This window comes from Paralichthys olivaceus, chromosome 9 (genome assembly GCF_024713975.1).
Source record: "Paralichthys olivaceus isolate ysfri-2021 chromosome 9, ASM2471397v2, whole genome shotgun sequence".
In the NCBI taxonomy this organism is placed as follows: Eukaryota; Metazoa; Chordata; class Actinopteri; order Pleuronectiformes; family Paralichthyidae; genus Paralichthys; species Paralichthys olivaceus.
The window spans coordinates 24841527-24858547 of record NC_091101.1 but is presented as its reverse complement, the minus strand read 5'-3'; the positions used below and the strand labels follow the sequence as shown (position 1 = coordinate 24858547).

Sequence of the window (17021 nt, the reverse complement as noted above, 5' to 3'; positions counted from 1 at the left end):
CCCCTTTCTTCATCAAGAAGCTTTGTGGCTGAACTAATCAGCAGCTTCACTGACATACTGTGTCAACACTGCAGCACAATGAGTTAATCAGTGCATTTACAATGGCTTCTGCTATCACAAGTGTTGGACGATTGAGACACTCTTAGGCTGCTCGTATCATCATGATGAAACATCCACTTGAAAAGCTACTCAACACTGATTACATTCAGTTTGTTTTTTTTACGTTACTCTATCAACACAACATGATACTCGTTTTTCTAAAATACAAACACTGGATTCCGACTGATATGGATTCTTTGGGGGCCAGTACAGATAGCGGGACTAAAAATATTACAATACTGATATCCATCGATATGTTTATATATTTTTTAAATGTACAATTATTCCCATGACGCCATTATGCTACCCTTATGGCAAAGTAATGTAATTGATATTTTACAATAACTTTATTACTAATAGCAAAAAAGAATATACAAATATATAGAAGTTGAATTAAGAAAATAAACATTCTTATATTAAATGCAAACATAAATGCACATATTTTCTGCATTGTTTATTTTACAAACAAGTTTTCATATTGAAAATATTGGCAGACAAATAGGCTGATATGTTCAATGTTCAGAAATATCAGAGATAAATGTAAAATAAAACAAAAATCTTCAAAAACCTCTATCCCACAGTTAGAACTCAAAATTGTAAATCTGCTCTTGAAAGGTGATGGAATCCATCTTCCCTGACAGTTTCCCAAGGCTAAGCCTCTGTCACCCCTGGGAACATGGGCGTCTGTCAGTCCAGGTTAGCACTGAGCTCCCATTAGGAAGAGGAAGCACTGGAGCCAGGCTTTCCTTACACAAAATGCACAGGAATCCTGCCATTGTGCTTCTCCCCAGGGGTTTAGGGCTTTTAAGAAATAACTCCTGGGACTGACACACTGTCTTCCACAGAGAACAGACAGTGCAGAGGGATAGTGATAGATTTATAGAATAGGTACAATGGCCCTTAAATTATCTAAGAAACACCTAGAAAGATTTAACAAAAAACAAAATCACAATCACTCCATAGATGCTCACGAGCTCCACTACACATGATTCAATTACCAAGGTACTGATTAGTTAATACTTAAGCATTTGGAAGCTGAGAAGACTTCCTTTACTCCATCACTGATTCACTTCCAATGTGAAGATAATATTACGTAAACATATCAGCCTCAAAACACTGCACAATAGAGTCTACAGTACCGTGCAGAGGCTAAAAGTTATGTCCTGTAATAATCCATGTGACGACAAGCAGGAATTAAGACCGGAGAACACCAAGCTGTGTGATTGTGTGAGCAAAACCTCAAAAATGTTCACGTGCTAAAATGAAATACTTCTTTAAGCTGATTTTAAGAGGAATTCAGTTATAGGATAAAGGCTTCGTGTCGGTTGTCGGATCACGAAAAACCAATAGAGTACACTTAATTACACAGTAGCACTATGACACGCCTGCAAGTGTGAAAGTGTGTGTGTTGACTGTAAGCAATCATAAGACTGATGACTGATCAGTTTGGGCAGCAGGAACAACATTAGTGTTGGAATTAAGCTTTGAAAAGAGAACTTCTTTGAGTTGCTTTGCAAAGTCTGAATAGTTTCACAACAGCTATTACAAATCTAGAGGGGGAGGGGGGGTCTGTGACTGAAGCTTAGGCTTTGCTCACATTGCATAAGTTGCTTAGTAGCTGTTTGAATAACTGATTATATCACTGAGACCATTAACAGTCCATTTCTGAGTGAGTGCACAACTGGAACATGAATATGTAATTCAAAGTGGCTCTGAATATGTTGGTCTGCAAACTAATCTAGTAATCTACTAAATCTAGTCAGTACTTTTTGCATGATCATGCTGGCAAACAAACAGACAGGGCAAAACATAACTTCCATTGGGAAGATAAAAAAGTTGTGGCTCTTTTTCCAAAATGTAGTATGACATGTGGCTTCACTTCAACCACAGGACAACAAAACTATATATATATATTTATATGCCAGCTTACAGAGGTTACCTGTCTTATTGAAGGTCCTCACAAATAAAACGCAGTAGACATGTGAAGTAAAATACATCACCAATTACTACGTTATATTAGAGGTGAGAAGTCAAAGGTCAAAGTCACAGTGCAAAGGAACTACATGTAGTTGACTTTCCTGTCAACCCTTAATGACAGGGTTGGAGCTGGACCCAGGGGAGCTGCCATGCTCGCCCCTGAAAAGAGGGGAGGTGCAGCTGGCTAGATTAGTCAGGATTAACATTTATCCCCTGCTACCAACAAGCTGATGGGGATAACCGCACTCAAGGGTCCAGTACTGTACGCTAAGCCATTCCATTGTAGGTATTTAGTTGAAACTCTTAAAAGGAGCAATGTGTAAGAATTGGCAAACTGTCAAACAAATACCCCAAACAACTAGAGGGAAGTGGAAAGTTGGGGGTGACCATTCCTAAAGCAAGAAACAAGGAATATCAGCTGCATAAATTGCCCAGTCAACCATTTTGACCAGCCCTGCCAGTGTCTTTATCGGCCCTCACTGGGTGCTTGTCATTCAGCATGTGCAATATGTGTGGGCTGCATTTTCTGGGGCTGACCGCTCACAACCAATACTAGCTTGAATAAATCCAACCTCAGTTGTTGTCAAGCAGTTGTTGACATGTTGCCATAACAACGTCTGTTGTTTATTCTCAATCTGTTAATGTTTTTTTAAATCAAATGTTTGCATATTGTTAATTTTTAAGCAGTAAGTGAACTCCTCGTATTTTGATCAAGGGCACCTTTGCAAATCAACTGTCAGAACAACCTTTTAGACAGCATGGAATGAATTTGGCCAAGTGGAGTCCTGATGTAAAATGCATTTTCTCAGTAAATGTAATGGGGTAGTACTTCAGTCAGAAATGGTAAATGCCATGTCACAATTAAATGGTGACAACAGTTAACACATAGTGTCCTCAAATTGCAGGGTTGGCTTTGGTCCAGGCCTGAAGGAGCCTAAGAGCCTTCAGTCTGCTGCTGTCAGAGAGAACAGGACTCCAACTGTACAAGTCAAACATATGCCATTTAACAGATGCTTTTATCCCCTTCACAAGAGTGAGTGCTTGTGTTTTCCGCATGGTTGATCCCAGCGGAAATCTGAACTTCCACCGTGCCAAACCAAAATAAGTATTTGTGTAGGAATGACTGCCAGACTTCTAACCAGTTTACTCCATATTTAATGAGGGTATTAAATAAAAATGATTGATATAGTGAATACGGACAAATCTGAGTTGTCTGGTTAAATGTTTTGATGTATTACAACAGCAACAGCTTGACTGTACACCAACTGTACACTTCTAATTAAGTAAAAGGGACAGATGCACTCTCATTTGCCAAGAGGTAGACAGGTATAGAGGTATACACACACAACAATCGAAGTATAGGTTTCTGGACAGCAGGTGGAGCTATTTATGGATTCAGACATGGGTTTTATCACTCAAATGCTGATTGCACAATTCTTCTTCAGTTCCGCTCACTTGCTATTTTCTCCTGTACTATCATAAATCACAAAGCGTCTTCTTTGCCTTGACACACCATGAAAGACTCACCTAACACCAGTTACGAAGAACAAGAAATGAGGCAGATTTTGACATTTTCATGGGGATGATTTGGATCACAGCTGGGTTGTGTCGGCCAATATTTTATAACATTGTTAAAATATATCAGATGATTTGGAAATCGATCAAATTATATTTTCATTCAGTTCATGCCTGTTCATGTCGTGAATATAGGTGCAACGAATATAGAATAATTCAACAGCAGGTTTTCCACTTCATGTAACAACTGATGCTTGAGTTATAGGGATCTGGTTCCAAGCCTTCCAATTGAACTTTACTCTCAGTAGAGACATGTCTGACAAGAACTGATGGATGATGGGAAATCATCAGAACAAATAGCTAGTATTTACATCTTAAGTTTAACTCTGAGGATTCACTCTTGTAGAAAAACATCCATTTAATCCCAGTCTCTTACACCATGACAACCCCCCCCCCCCCCACAAATACTTAAGATGAGAATCTACATTCGTACCCTGACTAACTAAACATTTTCCCCTCAATATTTGTTCTTTTGAATTTATAGAGGTTTCTAGTTCACCACCAGGGCCACAAGAGCCTCTAACTCAGGAGCAAGTATGGTTTTCATTCTAATGCTGTGCAGAAATTATAAAAAGAGCAAGCGTGAGAAAAAGAAAGAAACCAGACATTTATTCTGATGCAAATAGCAGCTAATGGTTTTACCAGAATAACAAATAAGATTCAGTGACGGGAGCACAGGGGGCAGGACCATGAATGTCATCTATCTTCCATTAGACTCTATAATCCTAAACCAGTGATTGTGTTTAAATGTCCTTCTCACATTAACTCCTAAAATGATCACAAACAAAACTGAATACAAAAACAAGAAAAATAGAAAATACATTGAAATCTCAAACATACATATTTAAAAAAATATGCTAAGGCATTGTGGTGTCAAAAGCAATAGACTGTATCTACAAAGCAAAGCTATATCAACTAAGCAGAAATTCACCTGTGAAATGACAGAAATGTTCGACAGACAATGCTGCATCATGCGGGGCAGTGCAGACAAATGCCAGTCAGCTGAGCGATGATTGTGTCACTTTCCAGAGTGTAATGACAGCACGCATTGTGACTGGGGGCGGGCTGTGTGTGTGTGTGTGTGTGTGTGTGTGTGTGTGTGTGTGTGTGTGTGTGTGTGTGTGTGTGTGTGTGTGTGTCTGAATGGGATGGGGACAGAGGGGCTCAGGAATGTTGGGGTGGGTTGGCTGAGATTCATGTGCATGAGACTGTGTGAGACAATGAAAGCCACCTCACTCAGTTCTAAAAGCCTCCATTCATGGTGGACCTGAGTCATCTGGTTCTCTGCAGCGCCAAAGAAAGAAAACCTCTCGTGTTGAATCTAACAATCTGATTCCAACTGAAATAACAGGTGATATTTTTTACAGACAGTATTTTTTTTTCGATGAGGCAGGTTCATCTGATTAAATATACTGTGACTTTTTGTTCTCAAATGAATAAACATAAGTGTTGATCGCAGTCACTTGACAGTGATTTCAAAGCTAAGACGACAGGTTGACTGCAACAGGCAGAGATCGGTCATATATTTCACGCAATGAGTCGAAACCAGTCAAATCCATCAGAAGGACATAATGAAATGCTAATGCGTGCATGGCAACAAGCTCACAATGGCCACACTGATGCTTAACAGGTATGTTTACCATCTTAGTTTAGCATGTTGCTGATTCGAAGTAAACAGACGCAGTAAAATGCTGCAGTTCAGTTGAGTGTTGCTTGATAGTCTACATGAAAAAAGGGAACGAATCGTTGAATGTCATATTGAAAAGACAAATCTGATTTGACTGAGTAAATTTGTAGTCAGTGAGACCACTTAAGTATTGCATTGGACAATTTGAAAATTGGATAATTTGAAATTTAGCCAGTACAGCCCAAAGTTATTAATATTTCAATCTAGAACAGAGTTGCGTACTGAGCCCAACAGACAGATGCCAAAAACAGATGCCAAAAATATATTCAAGCTCAGAGCCAGCAATAAAACTGAACAGAGACTTTATTCATAAACCAATCAGACACTGTTGCTATTCGACTGTCAGTCTTCCAACCTTCTGGTGCAGGTTGCACTTGCTCCCTTGATAGTCAGAAAGAGTCCAGCTCCCCGGTGCCCCAGCTCAGAAAAACTAAGAAACCAGCTCAGCCCTCATGACCTAATTAGAATCATCCCCTGGACAGTGGAGAATCATCAGTCTCCTCCACATCCATCAATCTGTCCTATATGCCTGTTTAGACCAGCTCCAGACAGGGCTGGAAGAAGATGGTAACATCTCATTTAACATGCTTTTAATATAGCTTATGTTGTTTTTCAACAGAATTACTTTTCACAACAATCCGCGAAGCTGTGCATTACAACCTCAGCCTGCGACTGCTGCTAGATAAGCTCCAGCACATGTGGGATAAGAACAGATCACTATTATTAGAGATTTACAGGAGGGTTCCGAGAATAGTTTGCAAATGTTTTACTGGCTGGTCTAAGAATTTATCTGTGCCCTTTCGGTCAAAAGCCCACAAAACAATCAATAAATCTGAATGAAATGGGAGGCACGCAAAGTGACCCACATTGCCTGTGAAAAGGGGATCAATAGCACGATGGGAGATTACATGACAGTGGAGGAATGCCCTGTAATTATGGGGACAGATTAGAGAACAGGCTTGTGTTTGAATGGTTTGAGTCCCTAAATGGCTCAAGAAAATCTGTTTGGAGGAAGTGAAGTATTTTTGATCTTTTGATTTAAGAGTGTTTGAACTTTGAACATTTACTGAGCTGTGGCACTGTCTGTGCATGTAAGAAGCAGATTTCAGGTATGGCTGCTGTCTCCACAATTAAGTCCAGAGATTAATATTTTAGTTGATTGATTATAAAAAAAATGGAGAAGAAGCTTCTACAGAGTTTTGTTTGTCTGTTTTGAGGACCTCTGTACTTTGTGTCTGCTGCTTAATGAAAAGGAAAGCTGGTCGAGGAACTTGAAAAGCTTTAATTTTACAGTTGGTTCAAAAGAACATTAAAAACTGAAACTTCTCCGGGGCTTTTCGGACATCCTGTGGCTTTGATTAGGAAGTAAAATACCAAATTTCCTTGCAGACTGCATAATAAATTGTACTTCAAAAATGCCTTGTTGTAGGGGCTTTATTTGACTTAAAACAAAATGCCTAATGGCAGCATCTTGATTGAAGTAGCTGTGGTTAGAACAGAGACCAACAGGAGGAAGGTTTTGTCAGCACATTTCAGGACTTCAAGACTCTGAATACATGCTCGGCAAAACCCACTGTCTACTTTATGTCTACCAATTTATGCATTGACTCACAGGACGGACCAGACAAACATAAATTCATAGTGTTAATGATGAAAAAGTGCACATTGTGCTTTTAAAGATGTTTCAACACCGACTGTGTTTGGTCTGGACTGTCATACTTTTCCGTTTGGTCCAAATCAAAACAACAGGTGTGAAACGTGCCAAGGAACCAAAAAGTAGTCCAACCAAAAGAGGACTTCTTGGTCAGGATCCTACCAAACTAAGGTCATAATTAGTTTGCAGTGTGAAAACATTTTTTAGGATAGTTCAGACCAATTGCAATAACAGCACAGCATTTAACAAAAGAAGGAGAAAAAGATGCAGAAGCAGCTCATAGAAATGCATCTAGATGTCAAGGACGTCAACTTGGCTCAAGTATACTAGTGTTAAGTACAGGGTGACAAACCAATCAGGTAATAAAGACATTAACCCTTGGTTCAGGTCATGGTTTGAACTTTCATGTGTGACACCACCCTAAGAATGTAAGTAATTCTGGATAAATACATTCTCTAGATTCTTTAAACATGACTTAAAAAGTCCTCAATATGCTTCGATCATCTATCCATTAAGTTTCCCATCAGATTGAGCAGTAGGTGCAATGGCTCGTGTGGCAACTAACTATTGTTAACATCTTTCTTGCATGGAGAGTCTGTGCAGCCCTGGCACACAGCCGACTGTGCCTCCTTCACTTGAGTGTAACGCTGCCTTGCTCTCTCTCCTCCTTGAAAGCTATTTTTCTCCTTCAGTGCATGAACACACAGGCCTGACAGTTGAACAAGACGAATATGTTCACCTCGTCAGAGACAGACTTGCAACATTAGGCAATAGACACAAACATAAAAGTCCGAAAGTCAAAGGGACACATTCTGACTGAGCAGCAGATGTGTGGCTGCCTCATAAATCAATTCAACTATAATTATTTGCTAATAAATTACTTTTTACCACAAGGTTCCACATTTGCTATCATGAAGACTCCCAGTCAGTAGTTGGCCTTTAAATTTTTAAAGGTTAAGAGGTAAAGGAAGTGTGGCGTTACCAAATGTGATCCCTTTTGATTCTAACCGAGTCCTTTGGCCGACTGTATTTCAGTATATGTGGAGTTAAAATGAAGTAACTGCAGCTTTTAGGAGATAAGTTTGACCATTTGGTATTTTCTCCCCCTTGCTGGTTCAGACAAGCACATTCTTGTGTGTGCTCCCTGTCAGCTCTGTCATCTTCTTTGGCAGGTGAAGCCTTTCAAATATCCACTTTCCATTATTGTAGGTGAACGGCAGCCAACAATTACACTGCTCAATTTGAAAGCTCCTTGAGATGAAGGGCATTGTAAAAATCAGCTCCAGGCAGCAGGACACACATGAACCCAGCAATGACTCATGATAATTGATATCGCACTTTACAAAACCCCCACGGAGACCGGTGCAAAAATGAAAAGCTGCCATATAATCAAGCTTAATGACAGAAGGTTCAGCCTTTACATTGGGACTAGTACTGCACATTTTGGGCTGTATTGAGGAATAAAGGGCCTAAAAGTGACAAAAGGTATAAAAGCTATTTTGGAAACATTTGTTCCAAACATTTGACATGTGCAAAAAAAAAGAAAAGAAAAGTAAAAAGTATAGGGATTTCCAGAAATCACAAAACGCGGATTAACGATGTGGATTGATGTTACCTCAGTGACTGCATGGAAACAAGTGTAGAGACATGCACACATACTGGAGAGGGAGGGGGCTAATCTCCACTCGACTTTGGTAATCCGCCACATGATCAACCTCTCACTGCAAACCTGCACGCGTGTTCATAAAGACCCATCTGGACTCCCATTTACTCACTTCTGCATCGTTTGTATTACTATATGGAGATTTGTTTTGTTTTTTTACAATCAATCCAATCCTGCAGAAATAGACTGGAAACCTGACATGAAAGCATGTGGTAAATGAAAAAATCTAAGCTAGTGTGAAATAAATACTTCATTTATGAGGCTGAAATAACAGAAAGCATGAGTGTGAATGACAATGTCATCAAGCTGCTTCTTTGAAACATCTAATCCCTTGTTTTTTCACTAAATGCCTCCGTGTCGACACTCGGCTCGTTTCCCTGCTTCACCAGAAGAGGACAGACGGCTTCGGCTGAGATTAAGAAGATCATAACCACTGGATTTGTGTGAGGGCCATAGTGCAGCTGAGCAGAATGTATAAACAAATATTGTGAGCTGGTTAATCAACAGCCCTGCCGTTGCTTCAGTGTGGACAGTATAAATATAAATGTCAAACAACTGAGGTTATGTGAAGCAGAGCTTTCTTAAGGGTTATGAGACAGTTGTGCTTCATGCAACTATATCTATACGATATCTATGAGAGCGTGACGAGTGGTGCGGCTTGATTGAATTTGAGTGGACCTTTGGGCCTTGGCAGAGGAATGTGCTAACCTGGGTGACATTCTAGTTTTAAAATGACTCTACTTAACTATCACGATTAAAACACTTGACATCAGAAGTCAAAATGCACCTTCAAAAGTCAAGAGCTGAAGCAAAAGTCACGGTGAGCTCAGATTAATCATGTCCGTGTTTCAAGTTATCTCTCATCCTGGAATAATGCACTGGACTGTGGACTCGGAGCTCATCTTTCAAGCAGCACAATCAGGACGGGGAGGTTGTGGTAGACTGTGGATTTCCAGCTCATCGGAGCATTAAGGTGAGTGATGAAGGGGACATCCTCAATCTACCCTGAACCCTCCTCTGACAGACATTTCCCTCTAAAATTACATTCTTCCACAGCTGGTAGTCATAGCAGAAAAGACAAAAAAAGGTTTGACACTTAACACATGAGCCCAACTGGTAGTAAAGAAGAACAATGCCTCAAAACTGGGAATGGAAAGACTCGGGAACGACTACAGATCTGCAGTGACTTTCCAAAACAGCCGAGGGCTAAAAACAAAGCAGCGTATTGCATTTCAAAAGGTGTTGCTGTCATGATGATCCAACAAAGAAAGGTCACTCGCCCAAAACATAAATCTACAGGTATTTTGTTGGGGCTACATAGAATCCACAATTTATCCTCTGTTCTTCAAAATAACCCAAATGTATCTGTATCCATAGCAAACCATGCAGACAGTGTTGGTGTGGAGAGATGATAAATCTTTCTTGCCGGGTGTTGAGGACCATCATCTGTGTTAAAATCTCTCCTTGGCAACAAGTATTTTTGTTTTGACCATTTTCTTGGCTCAGGTTGTTGTTTCCTTGCTGTTCAACTCAAAGTTTCCGTGGAAAACACCTCTGAGCTGTCATCAAGCCTAGTCCCATCTGACACGTCCCACCTGATATACAGTATCTCCTTCCAATCGGATGAAGCTGGCTCTGGTAGGCTACAATCAATCACCATGCAAACGTGTTTGTTTGGCAGTGTCGTCTTGCTGTCTGATGGATGTCTTCCATTTGCCCTTTGCACAGGAGTTAAGAAGAGATTTATCAAAGTAAAGTATTTTTTTAGATTCAGTTATGACGTAAAAAAAAAAACAAATATCAACAGGAGGTGGGTTATTGGTTTCAGCTGCGTTTTTTTGTGTTGATTTCTACAAGATCCTACCAATGACTGATGTCCCTGTCGATAAACAGGCAATTTAAGTTTAGACTAAAATACTATTCTGACGATACACGAGCTCGACCTACTGCAGGTCAGTCTCAGCTGTCAATCATTTCAAGAACATCACAGAACCAATTAAAGACAAACTTACCAGAACAATTAACTCTTAAACAACCATCACAGTGTGATAAGAACTACATCAAATGACAGAAAACTAATTTGATTTATTTTTTTCCAAAGATCAAATGCTGCCAAATCCCACTGGTTTTATCCACTCTGCACATACCTACAACCTAGATACAATGCTGTCAATACACTGTGTATTAGGATTAAATCTCCAGTCATAATACATTGAATAAAGAATCGAATTGCATAGATCAGTCTGCTGATTTGACTGCTTTGCACAATGATATCACTGGAATGCTATGAGCCATTGACATGTGATGATATCACTGCTGCCTACAGGCATGTCACAAAGAAAGTTTATGTTATTCGCAGCAACCTGAACATGCCATGACCTGGGTAGAAGGGGGAGAAGGTGGGACTTCAGGAATAGAAGAAAAAGAACGCAAGAGATTCAAGACAATACAGAACTGGTAGAGAGGAGAAACAACAAGTTGAGACAAGCCGTGGAAAAATACAGACATCTTGTTGAGGGAATTTACATTATACTGTTTAAAAACCTACAATACTATGTAATGGACATAACACTGTTATGTACGCATACAAAACAGTATGCAAAATATATTGTCAAGTTGCAGTACTGCGAGTCATGACTAGAAACATCTTTCTGTCATATTCCATCTTTGCACACCTCAGTTACATTTGAAGTGATCTCATTTGCTCAAATCCCGTGTTTCAGTATCAGTCAGACATTATCCCTCTGGAAATGTTTGTAATCATAACAAGGCGAGTGAATAACAAGTTACACGACTCTCACAGCATTATTTTCTCACAGTTACGCTTTGACATTAATTTGCCGGCAGCAAAATAGTCCTCAACCACCATTGAGAAGAAAAAATAAACTATTTATCAAACCACTAAGAGAAAAAGACCCAGTCAGCTCATATGAATAGGTTTCCATTCAATGCAGACACCCTGTGGCAACATGACGCAAATCAATCAGGCACATCCACCCTCATCAAAAGGGTCAGAGCGACTCAACTGTAGTTCAGAGGAGACTAAACACTGTGATTAGCAGTGACATCACTGACATGATGGTGAGCGGAAGTGCAGGTGTGAAAACTGCACATCAGGGTGATCGGTGTTTGGTTCCCATAGTGACACATTTCTAAAGGACTCATCTGAAATTCAAAGTGGACAGTAAGGGTCTGCTGCATGTTGAGAATGAAATTAACCAAACCGCGGTGGAAATATACCTGATTGGTTGCGACAGGCACCTTCTTCAGAACCCACATGGAAACAACTGCGACTGTGATTAGTAATCTTCTCTCCTGCATGTTTCAACGCTGGTGTAGATTGATGATACTTGAGAAAACATTAGGCAAATTCAAAATTCAGTAATCTTTTCCTTCTCCGTCACACGTCGTTTGCTCTACAGCCTGGACGATCGGTTGGGGGATCGGCTGGCCAAATAAAATCAGTTGATATGAGCCTTTCACAAATATCTACTGTGGTTGTGGATATGAAGATTTTTATTTTACAGAATAAGCAATGTGGAAAGGGTTGTGTGCATTTATGTTTACATTTATATTAAAATAAGTGAATTTTCTTAATTCAACTACTATATTTTCTTATAGTTTACTTTTTTTAATTATTCGTTATTTATAAAAAAAATTTGGGCTTAAACTGTAGTTAGTTCGTTTTTGGGTTAACGGTATCTTGGCTACATTATTCAGTGTGCACTTTTCTCATCTTGCAAATCCATTTACATGAGAGAAGTGTCTGTCAAAAGAACATAAACGTGACGTGAAGTGTATGTCACCTTTATAGCAAGTGATTTACAGTGAGAACTCTTTTGTCCATGTCACAACATGTGTGAGGGATTTATTTTACATATAACAAATGAATGGTCACACCTCGTATTTTACAACGTGGCCATTCACCATTGACAGTGGTGCTTCAGCAACACGACAAAATCCAGCACTGGACAATAAATCAGCTCCATCCCTGGATGAGGCTACGGCCGGACAACCACAACGTGTTGACAGAGAAGCATAAATTTGGTTTTCAACAGCAGCTCCAGGGGTCTCAGTGCGGTTTGCTATAGTGCACAGCTGTGTTCAAATTATTCTCACCTGCCAAAACAAACCGCTCCACGTCAATAAAAAAATTTTGAATCACCCCAAACACACAAGCCAATGTCATCCAGTTGTTCAGCTAAAGTTTAAAGTTTGAGCGTCTAAGGCTGCGTCCATACTGATACTTCAGTTTCAAATCGGCATCCAGCTCCGAATCTGAAACTCGCTACATCACATGACCGTTCACATACATGCGTAATGGTATAAACAGGAAGTAGATCGTCTTCTCTGCAGATGGTTGATTAGTCTAAGAAAATACAGTGAACGAGAAATAACTAAACTGCAACAAATACACATTTATCTTTCAATACAAGCGAATGGCTGAAGAGGAACAATGAACACACAGTTTGATTTATTTTAATATTCTTAATAACGCACTCATTCAATTGTCAGACTGATTTTTCAAAAGAATTAAGTTCATTGGTCTTTGACAGGATGTCACACTGGTGGAACTAATGTAAAAAGTTAGTCTGGAGTCCTGCACTGTTCTGATTAGTCGCTGACAATAAATGACAAACAGAGGCCCTGTTGTTATAACCTCTAGCCTCCAGTCCTGACACCTTATCTTACACAGCAGTTGAATATAAGCAGTCAAAGATTGACCACTGGGCTGTCGACTGAGGCTTTGTGTTGATCTGTTCATTATGGAACCAGCAACCGGTCTCTGGTTGCCTGAGGGCACCGAAGGACGGTCTGCAGGTGTTTATGGGAAATTAAATCAGTCCCCACGGGAAAAGGGTGATGGAGGAACAACAACAGAGGAGCTGTATTAGTTCTCTCTCCTTTCAGCTCTCAGCCCAGAGCTGCCTCTGTGATTCTAGGTCAGTAGTGGCTTTTTAAAGATGTGATACGAGCCCCAGGGGAGTTTGGTGCTGCTAAATAGACCTGTAATGGCCCCTGATAATCTGACACTGAGGATATAACTTTCGTAATACCAATTCGAATAAGATCAGTGTTTTCCCATAGGTTGATTTCGCAGCCGGCCTCCGCTGCTGCTGCTGCTGCTGCTTCAGGATCAGGGCAGACAGACACATTACACTCACTTTACAAGTTAACAATAAACACCATCACTAATCAGAAGGTATAAGAAACCTCAACAGTACTGAAGTTGACTTTGGGTTTATTTGATTTACTCTTAAGTTTATGAGACGTATTTAAACATTGCAAACTTTGCTCAGCTGTGTGCCTCAGCTCTCACCACACCTGGCTTTGTTAGGGGCACAGCTACTACATGGGCATTATGTACTGAAACTGAAAAAGCATCAGATGTCTCCTTTAAGAACCTTTGTGCTGTTGCTTAACGTGGACACTTGTTAGATATACCTGGTTTCACGTATTTAACTTAACAGTATATTGACTAAAAGTGGAGACCTCTGGGATCAAATAACTGTCTACTAATGTCATTGATAAGAGTCACACTGGACCAATAAGATGTGTCTCTTTAAAGCTGTGGGTAAACAACATGTTAATGAGTGAAAAACACAAAGCTGCAGCAAAAGAAATCGAGTGGTCAGTGGAGGCACAGAGGCCCCACAATCTCTACCAACACCCCTGCTGCACTGCATCACCCACTTCATACAAAGCTTCGTGCCACAGTGAGCTTCAAATCAGCCTTTTCATCCTCTAGGTGAAAGGCTGCAAAGCGGTGACCACATCCTACTCACACGCAGCAGATAATGTGCCGGCCGCCGGTGTTTAGAGTCCTGACAAGAGGACGGCTGGGGATGACAAAGTCGGGATGAAATTCCCCCCGGAACAAAACCTCGTTTGTGTGATTATTGTTCGCCAGGCTCGCAATGAGGCAAAAATCCATTCCACATGATGCATTCATTGTTTTCAGCCAAACATGCAGCCAGGCCCCACAGCAGCCACAGCAGCCACAGCAGCCACAGATACTGTACTAAGGCCCCCCACAGAAAAGGAAAAGTGAGAGCCTGCTGCAACACACAGGAGGGTCACTCACAAGCATGTGCAGCATCCTGTGAAGGAATATGAAGGCCATGCACTGCTTAGTTTGCATCATTACAACTTTTTGTTTTGTGGAGGTTTCATGATTGTCGTCAGTTCTGGAACAAGTTATTTAAGGAATTTCAAATTGCACATGATTAAATTCAACACATCCCTGACAATCACTCCAATACGCATCACTGTGACCCACCTCAGGATCTTCGTGGGGATTAACAATCAGGATTGAACTGCTGGGTGACTCACATTTCAACAGGTGACGAAGCAATGCAAAAAAAAAAAAAAGCAAAGTGCTATTTCATGGAGAAATCGCTGCAGGTACAGGTTGCAAAGCAGTAACTAAGGCCACAGGGAAATAACACAACACCTGCGTCGAAGGGAAGCAAAGGATCGTGGACTCACCTCGATCCATGTCTGCGCCTCCTGAAACGCGGAGTCTGCGGCAGAGTCGCTGGCAGGGTGATGCTGATGAGACTGTCCTATGTCTGCAGCCGGACTTGCCATTGGCGAGTGGGCTCAGCTCTCCTCAACTATTAAAAGCCTGGGAATGCGATGAGTACAAGCAGCTCGGTGCCGCAGTTATTCCACAGAGTTCAGCCGTGCACCGCGTCAGGCAGTCGGTCAGTCAGCCCGCTCTGCTCCGTCTGCGGATGGAGGTGTTTGCAGCAGCGGTGGTGGTGTTGGTGAAGAGGAGGAGGAGGAGGAGGAGGAGGACGGAGCTGTTGCTGCTCCACAGTCGCTCCTGGTGGGAATCTGTGCACAGACAAGCAGCGTCAAGACACACACTGTCACAGCTGATGTGACTTCCGGTTTGGAGAGCTCAAAATAAAAGCTCCAGCAGAGGAACATGCTGAATCATCTGCAGAATTCAAATTTTGCTTAATTAGAATACTTTTTTAATATTAGCAGTAAAATAAGATAATTAGTTCCACAATGGGGAAACAAGCAATAAGTAACTTTACTTAAGTGTAAGGAATATGAATGAATCGAATCCAGGTTTGATGCCCTATATTTAGTGAAGTGGTTTTTACTCTTGGCCCTGATCTGATATGGTCTGAATGGGAAAGAGTAAAATTACTTTCTTCTGTTTCTCAAATAAAGGGTTCAAAATTCTGAAACAGTGTTTGAACATAAACTTTGTATAAAACCATGTTCATCTTCTCTTGGTTACTCTAGTCCACATTTTTAATCCTAGATCTAGTGGAGTGTGGTTTAAAAGCTGTATGAAGCTTTCACAAATTTAAAAATTGTCTTGACATAAACAAGTTGATCTGGTCCAGATCTGATGAAACATTCATTTTTTTAAATATATTTTCTGAAGGTTTCCTAAATCTAAATCTGGATTGTAAACAGTTTTGACCTTGTTTGAGTTGATCTAGTTAATCTCTTGAATTCATTTAGTGAGGTGGTTTTGATCTGGTTCACTTTGGTCAAGAGAAGAAAACAAAGCTGTGAAATCTCACTTTGTGTCTTTATAAGAATAAAACACTTCGTCTACACCTGTTGACCTGTTTCCTGTTTCCGCTTGTCTCTGAATCTGTTAAACACAATAGAAATCTCAATGAAATTCTGTTCCAGGGATTTAAAACAGCTTCAACTCGACCACAGGTTCATTCTCACTGAACAAAAAAACATTGAAATCTCAAAATAACACGAGAAGAAAATAAAAAAACAAGAGAAACTATAACACTAAACCCAAAATGGCGGCTTCCGCGTTGCCAGTTACACGAACGTCAGTGAAATATTAATGGATGTTGAAGAAACTGAGAATCAGTTTCCCACAGTCTGTGAGTTTTGACGCTTGCTATCTTAACGAGCAACATACGAGTAGTTTAAATTATCTTAGAGTCCGCGAACAATTAACATTAATCACACAGTTACAAGTTCATCCCGGAAACAAACTTGAATTTGTTTTATTTCGTTAGCGAATCACGGACGTGTTGACCTAGCATCGGATTTTCAAACTCCCACATTAGCTTCACCTTTGGCGGCCATTTCCCAGCATTGAACACACCTGCGTTAGAGGACATGACAGACCGGACTCCTCTGTGGAGAACACATGAAGACAATCCCATCGTTAAACATCTCGGGGACATTTTCTCAAGTTGCTTATCAAACGAAACGAATCGCGCCAATGGAAACCGGAAACTAGTGCCTTTATTTTGGCGGTAACAAGTGTAACCGGAAATGACGCACGGAACGTTTTTTCGCGAATTTCTGGGAAAAAGAAAAAAATAATATAAATAAACATTTTTAATTAAACTAGAAATGTTTAAGAT

The 17021-nt window shown here is 40.4% G+C and overlaps 1 protein-coding gene across 20 annotated transcripts in view; it reads right to left on the bottom strand.

Moving 5' to 3' along the window:
* LOC109640429 (LIM and calponin homology domains-containing protein 1) overlaps window positions 1-15495 on the bottom strand; it is an 80420-nt gene extending 64925 nt beyond the window's left edge. For 10 of the 20 annotated variants that reach the window (XM_069531232.1, XM_069531231.1, XM_069531230.1 and 7 more), the window contains exon 1: window positions 15145-15495. In XM_069531232.1, the coding sequence (XP_069387333.1) occupies window positions 15145-15246 (102 nt within the window). In that variant the 5' untranslated portion in view covers window positions 15247-15495. The remainder of the gene's footprint in view (window positions 1-15144) is intronic. The other 10 variants (XM_069531248.1, XM_069531236.1, XM_069531256.1 and 7 more) reach the window with 5 other exon arrangements.
* Between the last annotated feature and the right edge of the window lie 1526 nt (window positions 15496-17021).